General features: G+C 41.5%; 1 protein-coding gene across 3 annotated transcripts in view; it reads right to left on the bottom strand.

Moving 5' to 3' along the window:
* Positions 1-204: 204 nt before the first annotated feature.
* The window catches only part of LOC121291641 (ubiquitin carboxyl-terminal hydrolase 47), a 60,684-nt gene continuing 41,703 nt past the window's right edge, over positions 205-19,185 (bottom strand). The window contains exons 10-14 of one of the 3 annotated variants that reach the window (XM_041213110.1): positions 13,009-13,125; positions 8,000-8,131; positions 7,097-7,164; positions 6,905-6,960; positions 205-2,109 (exon numbers count right to left, since the gene is read on the bottom strand). In XM_041213110.1, coding sequence (XP_041069044.1) covers positions 1,181-2,109; positions 6,905-6,960; positions 7,097-7,164; positions 8,000-8,131; positions 13,009-13,125 — 1,302 coding nt within the window. In that variant the 3' untranslated portion in view covers positions 205-1,180. Of the gene's footprint in view, positions 2,110-2,145; positions 2,851-6,904; positions 6,961-7,096; positions 7,165-7,999; positions 8,132-13,008; positions 13,126-19,185 lie in introns of those variants that run through there. The other 2 variants (XM_041213128.1, XM_041213119.1) reach the window with 2 other exon arrangements.

Here is a 19,185-nt window from a genome sequence, read left to right as displayed (position 1 = left end):
CAGGGTTTGGGCGGGAGCCCACCCCCACTCGTCGACCCAAAGATTCTGGCCATTATCTCACTGCTGCCTAATATGGCTGTGGATTGCCCATTGTAATAATCAAACAAATTTACTTAAGTAATATAACAGATGACAGATAAAATACCTTGCTGACAGTGAGAGAAACAAGGACTCAAAGAAATGATTTTTATAAATACATTTAGCTACCATTTTAGAAAAGTTGCTTTAATATATAAATAACATTCTTTTGTCATCCAATTTTTTTACTCAGTTTCTTAAATAAATTAAAAAAAAATTTCTACCAGCTCACCTCAAACAACATCATTAATTCATTTTTGTCCAATTTTTGAAACTGGATAAAATTCTGCAAAGGGATCTTTTAACCTCCACCATGGCCCACACCCACCACCGTGCCTTCATCCCCCTGCCATTGACTGGTTGTCCTGTCACATGCTGGGGACTCTAATTCAACATATATCAATGATGGGTCTCTCTCCCACACTAAGATGAATGCAATTTGGCTTCAACCTGTCTTCAACCTATCTTCAACATAGGTCACCTTGCGCGCAAGTATAAACTACTTCTATTTCAGAGTGTGGTGAATATCGTAGCTCACAATCATTTCTAATGCATTCCTGTCAAGTAAAAGTAATGTTATTTTATTGTAGGGTTCTAGCTGCTAATGACATCGGCGATTCACAGTAAAGTGATCATATTTTTTCATAAGATCCACACTGTGATGTTAAATATTCATTGCTAGCAGCACAAATTCAATCTACTAAGGGTTGGCAAGCAAAAACATGCAGAATAAAAGCAAAAGCTTACCAAAGATTTTTTTTAAAAAAATCACATTGGCAATTCTCTGTGAAAATGACATATTCTGCCAGATGAGCCTGAATAACTCAAGAGAATTATTGGTGCTGGTCTGTCTTAAAAATTTAAAAAGAAAATAATTCATTCAGATCAATTGAAAATCATGTTTTTCTGAATTTGTATGTAAATCGATGTAAAATGAAGTTAATGGTGATTTTAAAAAATCATTTTAAGTAGACTGAAAATACACCTTTTATATTTTTAACACTTTGATTTTTCAGTCGGATACTCTCTTTAGTTTTCACCTCCCTTTCCAAAACAGGTAAAATATGCTCTCTTTGACTTTTCTTTTGGTCCTTTCTTAAAATTAAACAACTTTCTCCACACACTCTTCTGCTGTTTCATTTTCTGTCTCTGTTGTTTCTGGTTCACTCTGCCTCCTTGCTGTCATTTTCCCAGATATTTCTTCTTGCACTCCTTCCCCTTTCTTTATTTCCACTAACAAAACTCTCTCTTCCTCTTGGCACGCTTTTTCACTTATAAATGGCTTCTCTTCTCTTGCTGAAGGATAATTATTTTGTTCCATATCTATTGGCTCCTTACAACCCTGGTGTTGATGTGATTCCTCATTTTCGCTGATTTGTACCATTTCTTTCTGTTCCTCTTGTTCTAACTCAGTTTTATTTTGACCTATTATATCTTTTCCTTCCTGTACTATCGTTTCATCTTTCATCCCTTCTACTTTAACACATATTTTTCCTTCTGTTCCATTTTCCCCTTTAATATTCTTTTCATCTGCATTGCTTTCCATGAACTCTTCATTTAAATGTTCACCCCCATTTTCCTTTATCGTTTCCTTTATTGTTTCTGTTTTCCTCTCACTGTCCTTTAGCTGTCCCACAGGGCCCTCTCTCGTAATATTTTCTTTCCTACCTATCTGACACTGCTCTCCTTGCGTTCTTTGCATTTCCCCAGGTGTAACCGTGTCATCTGCTTCAGTACTCTTTTCTTTTATAGTCTGTGTATCTTCTTTCACTTCTGTTTCTTGTGTCTGTCTTTCATTTTCCTTCATTTCACAATTTCTTTTCTCTATTTTCTCCATTGTTGTGTTTCTCTCTATAGCTACTGTTGCATTATTTTCTGGAAGATCTTCTATAATTCCATTGGGAGGTTGATTGCTTTGCTCACAATGGTGATACTCTGCACCATCTCCCATTCCCTCCAATTCAAGGCTTCCATTTTCATTTCTGATTGACATTGGTTCGTTTGATTGTTTTTCTTCATCTTCATTCTCTCCTTTGAGACGTTTTGGAAAGATGACAATGATAAACAATATAAATAACCCTATTACAATTAAATTCAAAGCATGGTGTTATTTTATGATTGTCATTAAAATGGGAAACCTAGTTCATAAAAAAACAATCTCAATTTGCAAAATAGAGGACTCCAACTTTAATACATAGCAGAAACTAGGCAGGTGGGCAGTTAAAACTGAGCAGGTTAGTTACCTGCTCAGAATTCACTCCTTTCCCTCTGCCTGTAACCTTAATTTGAAAATTTCTGCCACTCTGACATGCTTGTCTAATTGGGCCCACAAGAAGATTTGTTAATAGGGGTACAATTCCCTTAATAGGACAACAACTACATTTAATCCAAGCGGGGAAGAGCTATCAGCTCTCCCAACAAGTGAAAGCAGGTTGGGTAATTTTTGGGAAAGGTGAAGGAGTCCTCCAAGGTAATAAAATTGCCTACTTCTGTGGAGCAAAGAGGAGTAGGAAACCCTCCCATGAGACCGTCTTAAATTCTCCTCCCTGTGACTTAACTGGTGGCTTGCCGATGTCTTCCTTTGGATGATGGCTTCTGGCCACCTGAATGTCCTCTCCAGTCCACAGGTCAGCAGTAGCTTTACACCCTTTATAGCTGGGCAGCTGTACAGCAGTATGTAGACAAAGCCCAGGAGTTAAAATATCTGGGGGCTCAAACTTAAGCCAGCGAGTACATTTTTTTCTTGCCCCCTATCCGCCCGACCGAATTCCACTGTGGATTCAAATTGACACCAATGACTGAATCATGAGGTGATGAGCAGAATATCTGAGCAATCATTAAATCTCAGATTACAAATGTACATGTTGTCATAATTCATCGGCTGTTTTACAAATCATGATGCAAGTGTTTGCAAAGTATTTACCTCACTAAAAAGGTCATTGGACCTGTTCAGCAGCTGATAATTCAGTGTGATGCTGAGCATCTGACACAATCAATTAAAGATACCTCTGTGTTTACACATTCCTTTCAAACCCAAAGTAACTCATTGTGAGGAATAAAGTCAAAATTATTCAAGTAACTTGCATTATGTTAAACCGCCTGTCAGATGTAAAGAATTCTTCAGGTATAATCTTCTTTCTAAGAGTAGGGAGATTTTCAGAAAATCTCTTTGTGAATTCTGTTTGTTATTTAGTATTCAGAATGCAATAATTTAATAATTTACAAATTACTAAAGGTATTTTTGATTTAACCTGTTCTATGGAACCTGCATTATCAAAACCTAAAATCAACATTTGGAGGAAAGAAAGTTTATGTGCAAAATATGTAAACAGCACTAACTCACACTGCAGCCTAATTTGAATTTAATTTCCGCATAGGCTGGGATAGGAATAGTACAAAGGGACAAAACGGGCGAGAGTTCCTGGAATGCATTCAAGATAATTTTCTGCAGCAGTATGTTTCCAGTCCAATGAGAGGACATGCACTTTTGGACTTGGTTCTGGGTAATGAGTTAGCTCAAGTGAATCAAATATCAGTGGGAGAGCCTCTAGGGAGACAGTGACCATTGTATCATAAAGTTTAGGTTTATTATGGAAAAGAACAGGGAACAATCCAGAGCAGGGACAATTAATTGGGGGAAAACCAACTTCAATGCGATGAGAATGCATCTGAGTCAAGTGAGTTGGAATTAAATGCTGTCAGAAAAGACGGTGGCTGAACAATGGGCCACCTTCAAAGAAAAGGTATTGCGGACAATGTCATGGTGTATTCCCTTGAACAGGAAAGATGTGGCAAATAAATCCAGAGCACCCTGGGTGACGAGAGAGATAGAGGTAAAGATAAAAGGAAGAAGTTGGCGTACAACAGATGTCAGTTAGAAAACACAGTGGAGAATCAGGCTGAATATAGAAGGACCAGAGAGGAGGTGAAGAAACTAATAAGAAAAGCAAGGAGAGAGCATGGAAAGAGGCTGACAGTGAACATAAAAGGGAATCCCAAGGTCTTCTACAAGCATGTAAATAATAAAAGGGTGGCAAAAGAAAGAGTAGCTCTGATTAGGGGCAAAAAAGGGGACTTGCTTGTGGAGGCTGGAGAAGTAGCGGAGGTGTTGACTGTGTACTTTGCATCAGTCTTTACAAATGAAGATGATGCTAACCAAGCCGTGGTGAGAAAGGAGATCACTGGTACACTTGAAGAACTTACAATTGAGAGGAAGGAGCTGTTGAAAAGGCTGTCTTTACATAAAATAGATATAGGTACCAGGACCGGGTGAGATGCATCCAGGGGTACTGAGGGAAGTAAGAGTGGAAATTGCAGAGGCACTAGTGATAATCTTCCAGTCTTCCTTAGACTCAGGGGAGGTTCCAGAAGCCTGGAGAGTTGCGAATGTTACACTCTTGTTCAAAAAGGGGTGCAAGGATAAAGCCAGCAACTACAGACCAATCAGTTTGACCTCAGTGGTGGGGAAACTTCTGGAAACTATAGTATGGGATAAAATCAATAGTCACTTAGATAAGTGCAGGATAATTAAAGAAAACCAGCATGGATTCATTAAGGGGAAATCATGTTTAACTAACTTGCAAGGATTTTTTGAGGAGGGATCAAGGGAAGGTTGATAAGGGAAACACTGTTGATGTGGTGTATATGGATTTTCAAAAGACCTTTCATACGATGCCACACAACAGACTTGTGAGCAAAATTCTAGGTCATGGAATGAAAGGGAAAGTAGGCACTTGGATAAGAAATTGGCTGTGACAGGAAACAAAGTGATAAATGGTTGTTTTTCAGATTGGAGGAAGGTTTGTAGTGGAGTTCCCCAGGGGTCAGTGTGGAACCCTTGCTCTTCCTGATAGATATTAATGACCTAGACTGTGATGCGCAGGGCATGATTTCAAAATTTGCAGATAATAGGAAAATTGGAAATGTTGTCAACTGTGATGGGGATATTCTTGAACTTCAAAAGGTCATAGTCATGTTGGTGGTGGCTGACAAGTGGCAGATGAAGTTCAATGCAGAGAAATGTGGGGTGACTCATTTTGGCAGGAAAAATATGGTGAGACAGTATAAGATAAAGGGAGAAACTCTAAAGGAGGTGCAGGAACAGAGGGACCTCGGTGTATACATACATAGGTCATTGAAGATGGCAGGGCATGTTGAGAGGGCAGTTAATAAAGCATACAGTATCTTGGGCTTTATTAATGGGACATTGAGTACAAGTGTAAGGAGGTCATGTTGAACTTGTGTAAGACTCTAGTTAGGTCCCATGTGGAGGACTGAATTCAGTTCTGGGTGCCTTACTTGAGGAAGGATGTGAAGACATTGGAGAGAGTACAGAGGAGATTCATAAGAATTATTCCAGGGATAAAGAACTGTAGCTATGAGGATAGATTGGAGAGGTTGGGACTCTCTTCCTTGGAGAAAAGAAGGCTGAGAGGAAACTTGATAGAGGTATTCAAGATCCTAAGGGGTATAGACAGGGCAAATAGTGAGAAACTGTTCCCACTCAAGCGAACAGCAAGAACTAAGAGAGCACAGATTCAAAATATTGGGCAAAAGGAGTAAATGTGATGTGAGGAAAAGTTTTTTCACCAGGGAGTGGGTGGAGTCTGGAACAAGCTTCCTGAAAGTATGGTGGAGGCAGGTTCGATCAAGGTATTCAAAAGGGAATTGGATTGCTACCTGAAAAGAACGTGCAAGGTTACGGGATAAGGAAGGGAAGTGGGGCTAGATGGAATGCTCTTTCAGTGAGCCAGTGCTGACTTGATGGGCCGAGTGGCCTCCTTCTGCACTGCCAAGATACTGTGATGCTGCGATAAAAGCAAAATACTGTGGATGCTGGAAATTGGAAACAAAAACAGAAAATGCTGGAAAACCTCAGCAGATATGGCAGCATCTGTGGAGAGAGAAACAGGGTTAATGTTCCAAGTCCATAAGACCCTTCTTCAGAACTTTGACAGACAGTACTGTGATACTGTGGTCTACTTTATGCACACAATAAAATATTAATAAATGGCTGCAAACTTGAATAATGCAAGTTGTTCAGTATGTTACTAACATTGCCAAGGAGGTGGGAGTCTCTGTGTTGGAGTAGATACTGCTCAACAGATAGCTTTTTGGGCCAGAATCCAAAGGGGAGGGCGGGACTAGCAAAAGCGGGTGACTCAGCCTAGAGCTTTCCAGAAGCAGAGAAATAGCAGGACATTAGGGATGTGCAAGTATCTGCTAACGAACTGTGACTATCTGGGACTGGAGAGCTTCCCAGAAATCCACATTTGCCTCTTCTCTATTCCCCTCAATACACCACTGACACCTTGTATAGGACATGGTCTGGGGGATACAGGCACATCATATGTCTGGACGTAACCATCCGGGGGAAACTGAGCTGGAAAGAGAACATTAAGACCAGAGACTCTATCTCTCATTATTCTCTTTTGGCACTGCATTCATGCAACATGGGTTGTTACACTGCTGACGTAATTCTTTCTTTCCTCATTATTGTTTATGCCTAAGCAATTGTACCCACAGCGGAATTCAATAAGGACAATAAAATTGAATTGATTGGCTGATTGAAGTTTATTGGAGTACACATGTATATGAATATACATACATGCTTATCTATGTATATACATTATACTTGTGAATAAATCATTATTGCCCCATTTTAATTAATAATTTTAGTAACTCAAGGCAAGAGCTGCACTCCTGCATGGATTTGAATGCAACACTTCCTTATATTTGAAAAACCCCGTATGAGAATTTAATGCATATATTAAGTTGCTGAGTCCAAACTGATCTAAACCATATCAGAATGAAAGGCTATATTTACCTTGATAGGTGCTTACTTCCTCCTTCCTGTACATTAACATGTATGCTGTAGGTGAACTGTGGTAAAAGTGCATTGTTAAAAATAGTTGTCATCTTAAATTTATGGTCAAAAAATTCTGGGGTTAATGTACTAGGCAAACTAATGGATAATTAAGAAGATTTAATCAGAAACTCAGTTACACAACACAACTACCTTCTGTAAGGCATGCTCGATGGGCTGCCTACACCACCACAGTCTGTTCGAGAAATGGGGCCTTGTATCTGCAACGGAAATAATTCATTTCTTGTTGAATGTAGGATAAAGCATTACATTTCAAAGAATGCAAAACTCATGTTCATGAATAAAGAGGGAAGGGATGTGAAGCAATGTTCCCTCTGGGCAGCTTGGATGTCTGGCTGTGCAACAATGGGGAATGTGCCACTTAGAGAACAAACAAAAGTTTGAGGAAACGCTGTTGGAGAAGGAGGCACAGAAATTGGAAGAATATAGGATCTCAGAGCTTCTGGCACTTTTTGACCCCATGACAAACTCTGATTCAGAATCTTGGACACTTTTGCTGCCCAACTGTTTAGGTTTCAGCAGTAATTTGGGAATGCATCTGATGCAGCATTCCTGGGAAACCTGTCAGATACACATTCAATTGGTTCAGTAGTATCTGCAATTACCAAAAGCACATGTAGGTTCCTTGCTCAGCTAAATGTGGGGCACAGAGTAAACAGACACTCAATAATCGATTCCAGAGTGATCAATGAGTGACCCAACATCACAGGGAGAGCTTTTCAGGAAACTGTGTTCCTCTTTATCTTGGGCCTGACTAACTGTAACTCCATCTTTGGTGATGGCAGGATGCCATTCCAAGATTACAATGCTGCTGCAAGGTGGGACTGCCTGCTGTGCTCTTAGAGACTTCCATGACTGGGATTTGCTCTGTGCCCAGTGAAAGCAAATTTTATAAAATGATTTTATCCACAGCAAAATATCTAGAAATCTATATAAGTTCCAAAATATATTTGCATGACATAAAGTCTATGAAAAATTACCCTTGAAAAGTCTGAAAGTCAGAATATTTTTCTCAATAAAGAAAATAATATTTACCTCATTGACTTTTGTATCATCAAAACGGTACCAATTACAGGAATAAATTGGTTTAATGTGTGCAACATAATGGCCACTGCCATATCCTCCAGAATGATCACAGATGGCAAACAGCTCATATGTAGTGTTATGCTAGAGTGAGATTGAAGCACAAATGTAAGAAAGAGAATTGTATCATAATTTTTTTCCCCTAAGATTTAAAGTATGAAAAAAACTTTATAAAATCCTAATAAGGACTTTAATTAGATGAGTATCAAGTTTTAATGTAAAGCTCGAGCATAAGATGTTATTAAACATGATATTAATGTTGCACGTGTTGAAAACTTCGTGAAATGAAGAAAAATGTTATTCTGTCCCTATGGTAAATCGGTCTCCCAATTGGGGGCAGCTCCATATTCTGTGAAATCTTGAGAATATAATGCAGGAAATCGGGAAAAACAAACTGGCCATTTTCTCCAGCACAATTCACAGCAATTTCCTTATGGACAGCTGACCAGAAGTCACAGAGGAATCATCTACTTCCACTTGACGAGTGAGAGAATAGTATTTTATTTAGTTGCTCTTGACATGGTGCAATTCTGACTTTCCCTCAATACACAGGGGCCAGAATTTTTCCCGTCGGCGAATTGGGGGCGGGGCCTGCTCGCCGACGCGAAAATGACGTGGGATGACGTCGGAGGGAACTCCTGACATCATCCCGCTCCATTTAAATATTCAGGAACGCGGGCAGACAGCGCAATCAGCTGTCCGCCCGCCGAACTGTCAATGGCCAACTGAGGCTGTTGACAGGATAATTAAGACAATTAAAGGCCCTGCCCAAGCAAACTTAAGGCAGGTGGGCAGGCCAGGAGCCCCAGCGGACTTCCGAAAAAACATGAAACCTCATCCACTGGCGGGATGAGGTTTCATGTCTATTTTTAAAAAGTTTATTAAAGTTTAAGTCATATTTATTAACATGTCCCATCTCGTGTAACATTATCACATGAGGGGGACATGTTAATTTTTTTACCATTCTATTTTTAAACTTTGAAGCACTGTCACCAATCTCCCTGAGACAGCACTTAAGTCACAGGGAGATGTACGCTCTTTCGCGCACATGCAGGAAAGAGCGCAATTTGACAGTTGGGGATTCCCTCTCCCACCGCACCGGAAGCGCATAGTGCTTCCTGTTGGACAGACCACTGGGTGGGCCTTAATTGGCCTGCCCACTTAAAATGGTGGCGGCGATCAGCTGCCCGCCCACCACCAAGCTGGTGGGGCCCGACCGCCCACCAAGGGCAAAATTCTGCCCATGATGCTGAATTCAACAGCAGTTTCTCACCTGTGAAAAACATCTACAGAGAAGCATATTCAGTGCAATGACTCAACGGTGCAGACAGGTTTCAACAAAGCAACAGTTAACTTTATTACAGAGAGCTTTTCAAGTGCTATATGCTTGATCAGGATCCTTAACCGGAAGCTCCACTCCCACCTGCCCCCATTCCCCACCCCCCCACCCCACTCCCGAATTACTCATGCTTAGGGCTCACTGGCTGGTACTTAAACAACATGTCACAGGATCCCTGATTGACAGGAGAGGCTATACCTTCAGTTACTGCATTTCCTCCCCCTTTACAATTTCTATTTACAAAAAAATTTGAATATCCAATAATACATATATGTACAATCTCAATTAATTAAAGATCAAGTCTCTGAGGTGGTCTCCTTATACAGATAGCGGCGTAGCTCTATCACTTGAGGTTCCTCAACAGGATTGACAGGATCAGGAGCTGCCGTATGAGGCTCATCATTGGAATGTGGGGCAGTTCAGGGTTTGGCAAATCTACAGAGACATTGGGCATGTCTATTCTAGGTCAATCGGTCACCTCATGAATTAATGGTTCGACATTACTAACAGGATGAATAGTTGGTTGTTGGAATGTCTCTCTGGCACGAACATGATCTATGTATATACAGATGATTCTACCTCCCACTTGCACTTGGAAAGGCAATGGGCCAGTCTCTGAGACAATAGTTTCAGGAGTCCAACAAGGTCCATTGCCAAAATTCTGCACGAATACCATGTCACCTTCAATGAATGTGCAACTTTTGCTGTGTACATAATGATGTAATTTTTGATTTTTCTGATGACACTGTACCTTCCCCTCTAAATTTGGAAATATTAAGCATAACCATGTACATAGGCGGCATTTCATTTATAATTCAGACAGTGTTGAACCTGTAGTCGAATGTGTTGTACGATGACTGAAAAGAAAGTGTGAAAGTTGAGACTCCAGAGTACATTCTGATAGCTTCTTCTTATCAGATTTGAAAGTTTGCACTGCCCTCTCTGCTACGCTGTTCAATAAGGGGTGGTAAGGGGCTATTTTAATATGTCTGATTCCATTCAAATCCATAAACCCCTGAAACTCTGTACTGGTAAAAACGCTACCATTATCTGAAGCAACTTCATGTTTGCTGAAACTATGACATAGCGTCTCTACAGTTGCGCTAGACGTTGAAGGCTTGACATCATACACGCCCATCCAGTTGGAATGTGCATCTATAATTAACAAGAACATGGTTCCCAAGAATGGTCCTATGTAATCAATATGCAATTGTATGCAGGGTCCACCAGGCCATTCCCGCAGATGCAGGGGAGCTGCAACAGGCTACTTATTTTGTTGCTGGCACTGGAGACAGCGCTTCACCAAGTTTTCAATATCTCCATCGATGCCCAGCCAACATTTTCATTTTTGATATGCCTTGATGTGCACTATACAGTTCTGTCAAGAGAGGCTCTCTGCCTTGTGGTGGAGCCACCACCCTCGATGCCCACAACAAAATCTTGTCTTGACAGCTCAACTCCATCTTTCTGACATGGAATGATCTCAATTCTTCAGATACAGGTGAGTTTGGCCAATCTTCTAAAACAAAATGTCTGACTCTCGATAAGGTTGGATCCCTGTTTGTCCAATTTTTAATCTGTTTCGCACACACAGGTGAAGAATCAAAGAAGTTCAGTAATAGTACTAGTTCCTGCAGTACAGGAGTATGCACAAGAGTGCCTGGTAACGAGAAGTGACTGAGTGCACCTGCATTTGCAAAGTGTAAGCCAGGGCGGTACATAAAAGTATATTCATATGCAGATAACATCAGAGCCCAATGTTGGATCCTTGCTGATGCAATTGGCGGAATGGGATAGTCCTCACTGAACAAACTTATTAATGGTTTATAGTCCGACACAATGATGAATTGGCAACCATGCAGATACTGGTGGAATTTCTTCACCCCAAATACCACCAATAAACCTTCCTTTTCTAGCTGGGAATATCTCTTCACAGCTGTGAAGAGGGTTCTCTGGATATAGCCAATGGGTCTTTCGGACCCATTTTCCATTTTATGGGATAGCACAGCTCCCACTCTGTAGGGAGAGGCATCGCATGTTAATAGCAGCTCTTTGATGGGTCACAGTGTACTAGCAGACACCACCCCACCACCACTCTCCCAGACCTGACCTGCACTGGAGGCCCTTGCCCCAGCACGACACTGAAAACCAGCCTGGGAAAAATGACTTGCCTGTTCCCCTCACGAACGCATGGCACCTCTTCCTGGATGCTCTATGGGCGATGCTTGCAAGTGCTGTGCAAAGTTGTGTGCACTCACCTCCGAGTTCCCTCGAAGCTCAGGTCACCAGGTACACTCCTTTTAAACGCAGTTGTGAAGCACGCCATTCTGAAATCATGCTGATGTGGCAGTAAATTTAATGTGGGGAAATGATGTCCCCAGTGCGCAGCGGCAGGAGATGAGCCTGCCATTGGCTGGAGCGGACGATTGCAAACTGGTTTCACAAAGGCATAAAACTGATTTCTGGCCTTCTCACTTTATTGTTTCTCAACCAACCCCACCTGCGCCCCCCACCCACCATGACGCCCGACCCCAACAGGGTCAGAAAATTCCAGCCATAGTCTTCAATTCCCAGCACAAACAAACTCTTCTTTCCTAGCCATCGAATCCATCCCTCTCTCCGCAAACCATCTGAGGCTGAACCAGACCATTGCAACGTATTTGCTCCTGAATTGTTTCCTGAATGACACATCCTTCCAGGAATGCCTATTGCACCTTCATAATACTGTGCACCTCCTTCTCTGCTTCAACCCATAGGCTGAAGTCCTCACCCTAGCTTTGTTACCTCCAGGTTTGGCTATTCAAATGCTCGGTTGGTTGGCTTCCCACCTTCCAACATCTGTAAAGGTCAGCACATCCAAAATTTGCATCAAGTTCCATTCGCTTGCTGTCCTATATAAGCTCCCAGCCTGGAAACATCTTAATTTAAAATTCTCATTGTCTTCAAACCCTCCAAGGCCTCACCGATCCCTGTCTCTGTGACCTCCTACAGCTGGACAAACCTTCAAGATCTCTTCACTCCTCCAACTCTGCCCTCTTACGGATCCTCGATTTTAATTGCTCCACCATTTGCAGTTGTGCATTCAGCTCCTGAGACCCCATGCTCTGGAATTGCTCCCTACATCTCACCAGCTCTTTCCTTTTAATCACTTCATAAAAAACTCTCTCTTTGACCAAGCATTTATCCTAATATCTCCTTATGTGGTTCGGTGTCAAATTTTGTTTGAAAACACTTCAGTGAAGCATTACACTATGTTAAAGGTGCTACAGAAGTGCACATTACTGTTGTTGAATAGAGAAAAAGAGATGGTGTTAAGTACATGCCCATATAAGAGCCTGTCTGGATTTCTGCCTATTTGACATGCAGTTCATGTCAATGCTACGCAACCTCCCCTCAACCCAGGAAAGAGTTTCCAACGATGCAATGACAAGATGCATGACTATTTCTACATTCCTCAGCAAGAACAACTACTTACATATATATAAACACGCACACGCAGGCACACACACAGTCTTATTAATGCATTTAAACATTCCATAAGATGATCTCCTATACTGTATACTAATATGCCTCAGACAGAGCGTTTTGCCTTGTTTGATGTGCCATGCACAGTGATCCTTACCTTCTGGCTCTCATCTTTGGCTGGTTTCTGGCTTTCTTCATATTCTTCATTTCTGGGTATTTTCGATGGCAGTGGCTCCAGGTATGTTAGATGCGTCTTTGCTGCTTCTTTGGATTCCTATGGAAAAATTTCAGTTAAAATCTGTTTGGTGGACATGTAAAGCATTTTACCTTATACTCTTGTTAGAAAAACATTGTTACTGAAATATTCATGATTGTAGAACTATATTGGAAAGTGCTGTCTGCTGAATGTTCTGGAAAATACATAGGATTGTATATTACTGAAGCAAGCTTTCTTCATTCTGAATGTTTCATTGTGTTGATATGAGTCCATGAGCTGGATTATACGCTCCCCTGCCAGTGGGTTTCATATGGCAGTGGTGTCTGTAAAAAGCAGAGGATGTGCTGTGCACTGCCTATCTGCCCGTCCCTGACCTGTCTCCAATTTTACAGGGGTGGTAGATGTGTCGGGTGGCATATTGGTGATCACGTAAGGGCCTCACCCTGCCCCTGCCACCATTTTGCCTGTGACAGGGAGACACCCATGGGCTGGTGTTGGGCAAGGGAGGTGGGGGACCATCTTTGGGAGTCTCCTATGCCCATTGGAGGCACCACCACCAAGATCATACCCTGCCACTTTAAATCTCCCCATCTGACCTCTCAAACCTGAAACCCACCCCTTGCTGGTGTCTTCCAGCCCTGACCCTGGTGATAGCCTAGAGTTACCTTCAAGTTCAACATTATTGCAGCACACAACTCTCTGGGGCTGCCTGTACTCTCAGCGATGGCCACCACCCGAACCTGGAGCTGCTGGGACTACAGAGCTGCCAGCCAGCTGATTGCACTTGTTCCCTTGTTAACTCTTTTGAGTACAAACATGTTTCCATCTGGTTCAGATGAAGTTACATTGTTTTATAGTTTGCCATTGTGAGATTTGAACTCTTGATACTCTTTTTTGAATAAACCCGTTTCCATCTGTTTCAGATGAAGTTACATTGTTTTATAGTTTGCCATTGTGAGATTTGAACTCTTGATACTCTTTTTGAGTAAACCTGTTTCCATCTGTTTCAGATGAAGTTACATTGTTTCATAGTTTGCCATTGTGAGATTTGAACTCTTGATCATGGGGTTACAAACCCAGTACCATAACCACTTGGCTATTTAGGCCAAGCCTTAAAGGACAAATGTAACTCTTTCGAGTACAAACCTGTTTCCATCTGTTCAGATGAAGTTACATTGTTTCATAGTTTGCCATTGTGAGATTTGAACTCTTGATTTGGGGTTACAAACCCAGTACCATAACCACTTGGCTACTTAGGCCAAGCCTTTTTACACATTTCCATCTGTTGCTATTCAGATGAAGTTGCATTGTTTGCCATTGTGAGATTTGAACTCTTGATCTTGGGGTTATAAACCCAGTACCATAACCACTTGGCTATTTAAGCCAAGCCTGATTCTCTTGTTAGGCGTACAAGTCTCGCCTTAATTCAATTAACAATGCTCCCAGTGTTAAATTGCTGAAGAGCAGCTGGTAGTATCATGGTGGGGGGGGGGCTCCTCCCACCACACCACTGACTTTTTAGCTGAGGTCCGGGTGATGGCAGCCCATAATATCCAGCCCCATATTAAAGGAATGATTTGAAATGTTCAACAAAAATACATTCCATTAAAAAGCAAAAAACTCAGTGATATAAATCTATCCGTGGCTTTCTGGGGAAGTTAGATTGTATTAGCTTAAAGGGAGAGGTTTATAACTTTGTAAAGAATAGTAGTAAGCCTGAGGATTGGGAGAGTTTTAGAAACCAACAAATCCCAACCAAAATGTTTATTTAAAGGGAAAAAATCCAAACGAAACTAAATTAGCCAGGAATATAAAAACAGATTGTAAGAGCTTTTACAAGTAATAAAAGGGAGAAAGGTGGCTAAAGTAAATGCTAGGCCCTTAGTGGCAGAGACAGTAGAAATAATGGGAATAAAGAAATGACAGAAACGTTGAAAAAATAACTTTTTTGTGTTTGTCTTCACAAATTACTCACCAAAAAAAGAGGGTAACCAAAGAATTAATAAGGGTGAGGGACTTAAAATAATTATCAGCAGAGAAAAGGTATAAGAGAAACTTAAAGACTAAAAGCTGACAAATCCCCAGGACTTGTGCCCTACATCACAGGGTTCTAAAAGAGGCAGCTGCAGAGTTATTGGATGCACTGACTATGATTTTCCAAAATTTCCAGATTCTGCAACAGTCTTAATGAATTGGAAGTTAGCAATGTAACACCACTATACAAGAAGGAGGGAAAGAGAAATCAGGGAAGTGAAAGCCAATTAGCCTGACATCAATCATTTGAAAAATGCTGAAATCTATTATTACAGAAGTTTTAACAATACACTTAGAAAATAAAAGAACGAATACTGGTTTGGCCTCAGTTGGAATATTGTGTCCAATTCTGGGCACCACATTTTTGGAAGGATGTGATGCCTTTAGAGATGGTGCAGAAGAGATCGAAATGAGAATGGTTCTAGGGATGAGGGACTTCAGTTATGCAGTTATGTGGATAAACTAGAGAAGCTAGGGTTGGTCTCCTTAGACAATAGAGTATTAAGAGGAGATCTAATGAAGATAATCAAAATTATGATGGGTCTAGACAGAGTAAATAGACTGAAACTATTGCCATTGGTGGAAGAGTCAAGAACTAGAGGACACCAATATATGGTCAAAGGCAAAATAACCAACAGCAACATGAAGGACGGAATCAATTTGGCTAGAGCACACTTCCAGGCAGTGCATTCCAAACTTGAACCAATCACTGTGTGAAAAAGATTTTTCTCATGTCACATTTACTTCTTTTGCAAAACACTTTAAATCCGTGCCTCTTGATTCTTTTACGAGTGAAAACCGTTTCTCCCTATCTGCTCTATCAAGCCTCCTCATGAGTTTGAGCACCTCCATCAAATCTCCTCTTAGTCTTCTCTCCAAGGAGAACAGTTCCAACTTCACCAAACTATCTTCATAACTGAAGTTTTGCATCCCTGGAATCATCCTGTAAACCTCTTCTGCACTCTTTCCAATGTGTTTGTATCCTTCCTAAAGTGAGGTGTCCACAACTGTACACAATGCTCCAGCTGAGGTCTAACTAGTGTCTTATAAAAGTTCAGCATAAGCTCCTTGTTCTTGTACTCTATGCCACTATTAATAAAGCCTAGGATACTGCATGCTTTATTAACTTCTCTCTCCACTTGTCCTGCTACCTTTAATGACTTATGTACATATACACCCTGGTCCCTCTGCTCTTGCACACCCTTTAGTGTTGTACCCCTTATTTTACATTGTCCCTCCATGTTCTTCCCACCAAAATGGATCACCTCACATTTCTCCACATTGAACTTCATCCGCCACCTATCTGCCCACTCCACCAACTTGTCTATGTTCTACACTGTCTTCCTAACAGTTTACAATGCTTCCAAGTTTTGTATCACTTGCAAACTTTGAAATTTTCCCCTGCACATCAAGATCTAGATCATTAATATATATCATGAGAAATAAGCGTCCAAATATCGACCCCTGAGGAACTCCACTACAAAACTTCCTCCAGCCTGAAAAATATCCATTAACCATTACTCACTATTTCCTATTATCAGTCAATTCTGCATCCACATTTGTCCCTTTCAATCCATGAGCTATAACTTTTCTCACAAGTCTATTGTGTCGCACAGTATCGAATGCTTTTTGGAAGTCCATGTACACCACATCAAGAGCATTACCATCATCAACCTTCTCTGTTACTTCTTTAACTAACTGACTGGAGTTCTTCCCTTAAGAAATCCATGCTGGTTCTTCCTAATCAACTCACATTATTCCATGTGACTATTAATTCTATCCTGTTCCCCACCACCAAAGTTAAACTGGTTGATCTGTAATTGCTGGGCTTATCCTTACAACCTTTTTTAGACAAGGGCATAATGTTTGCAATTCTCCAGTTCTCTGGCACCTCCCTCGAGTCTAGGGAAGACAAAGGTTATGGCCAGTGCCCCTGCAATTTTCACTCTCACTTCCTTTAATATCCTTGGATGCATCTCATCCAGCCCGGATGCCTTGTCAACTTTTAATTACCAACAGTTTATCCAATTCCTCCTCCTTATCAATTTTGAATCCTTCTAGTGACAAAGCTTCTTCCTCTGTCACCATGGTGTGGGTAGCATCTGCTTCCTTGGTGAAGACTGATGCAAAGTATTCATTTAACACCTCAGCCATGCTCTCTGCCTCCATGCGTAAATCCCCTTTTTGGTCCCTAATCGACCTTACTCCTCCTTTTACCACCTGTTTACCATTAGAAACATAGAAAATAGGAGCAGGAGTAGGTCAATTGGCCCTTCAAGCCCGCTCTGCCATTCAATATGATCTTGGCTGATCCCCTATCTCAACACTGTACTCCTGCGCACTCCCTATATCCCTTGATGCCTTTAGGGTCCAGAAATCTATCTATTTTCTTCTTAAATATATTCAGTGACTTGGCCTCCACAGCCCTCTGTGGTAGAGAATTCCTCAGGTTCACCAACCTCTGAGTGAAGAAGTTTCACCTCATCTCAGTCCTGAGGCTGTAACTTCTTGTTCTAGACTACCCCCACCAACCCCCCCCCCCCCTCACCCCACCCCCAACAGCCAGAGGAAACATCATCCAGTCTGTCCAGCCCTTTCAAGAATTTTATATGTTTCAATGAGATCTCCTCTCATTCTTCTAAACTCCTGTGAATGCAGGCCTAGTCAGCCCAATCTTTCCTCATACGATGATCCTGCTATCCCAGGAATCAGTCTGGTGAACCTTCGCTTCACTCCCACATGGCAAGTATATCCTTTCTTAGGTAAGGAGACCAAAACGGCATACAATACTGCAGGTGCAGTCTCACCAAGGCCCTGTACAACTGCAGCAAGACATCCTTGCTCCTGTACTCAAGTCCTCTCGCAATGAAAGCCAACATACCGCTTGCCTTCTTAACTGCTGGCTGCACCTGCATGTTTGCTTTCAGTGATTGGTGTACAAGGACACGCAGGCCCCTTTGTACATCAACATTTCCCAATCTATCACTATTTAAATAATACTCTGCCATTCAGTTTTCTCTACCAAAGTGGATAAGTTCACACTTATCCATGTTAACTGCATCTGCCATATATTTGCCCATTCACTCAGCCTGTCTAAATTGCCTTGGAGCCTCTTAACATTTTCCTCATCGCTCACATTCCCACCAAGTTTCATGTCATCAGCAAACTTGGAAATATTACATTTGGTTCCCTCATCCAAACCATTGATATATATTGTGAATAGCTGAGGCCAAGCACTGATCCCAGCTGTACCTCATTAGTCACTGCCAGCCACTCCAAAAAAGACCCATTTATTCCCACTCTGTTACTCTCTGCTAATCAATTCTCAATATTGAGTACCCTTAGATAATCACTTCCTGGCCTTGGTCACCCTGCAGCCATGTCTCCGTAATTGCAATCATATCATACCCATTTACATCTATTTGTGCTGTTCATTCATCTACCTTATTGCAAATGCTCCATGCATTCAGATGCAGTGCCTTTAGACTTGCCTTTTCAACATTTTTAGACATTTTTTGTACTATGGCCCTATTTGCTGCTAGCCCTTATTTCCTCTCCTTTCCACTTTTGCTTTCTACTTTTCTGTCTTTCATTCCTATCTTTGTTTCCCTCGCTTGTGTCTTCCTGTTCAGATTCCGATCCCCCACTAATCTAGTTTAAATCCACCCCCACAGTACTGGTGAATACCCCTGCGAGGATATTAGTCCAGATCCTGCTGGGGCGTAGCCCGTCCAGCTTGTTCAGATCCCATCTTCCCCAGATTTAGTCCCAATTATCTTGAGTAGTTGCAGCTGGAAACACTTCCTGCACACATGGTTGCCTTGGACACTGGTAGTGTCCCTGACTTCCCACATTGCACGGGCGGAGCATTCCACTTGGCTGAGCTGCCCTGCCTTTTTCCTCTCAAATTACAACCTTTACTTTTATTTCCTCTAGTTTACAGAATATTAAGGACAGAAGAAATACCTACCAGGTCTTACTTACTAAGGCCGCTGCTCTTCTTACTGAGGAAAGGTAGAAAATGAAAGGGTCACCTCCTTCCCTTTTCAGCGAACTGCCTTGCTCACTAAACTCCAACTGAAG

This window comes from Carcharodon carcharias, chromosome 2 (genome assembly GCF_017639515.1).
Source record: "Carcharodon carcharias isolate sCarCar2 chromosome 2, sCarCar2.pri, whole genome shotgun sequence".
In the NCBI taxonomy this organism is placed as follows: Eukaryota; Metazoa; Chordata; class Chondrichthyes; order Lamniformes; family Lamnidae; genus Carcharodon; species Carcharodon carcharias.
The sequence above is the reverse complement of the archived record's forward strand: the minus strand, read 5'-3'. Positions and strand labels throughout refer to the sequence as shown.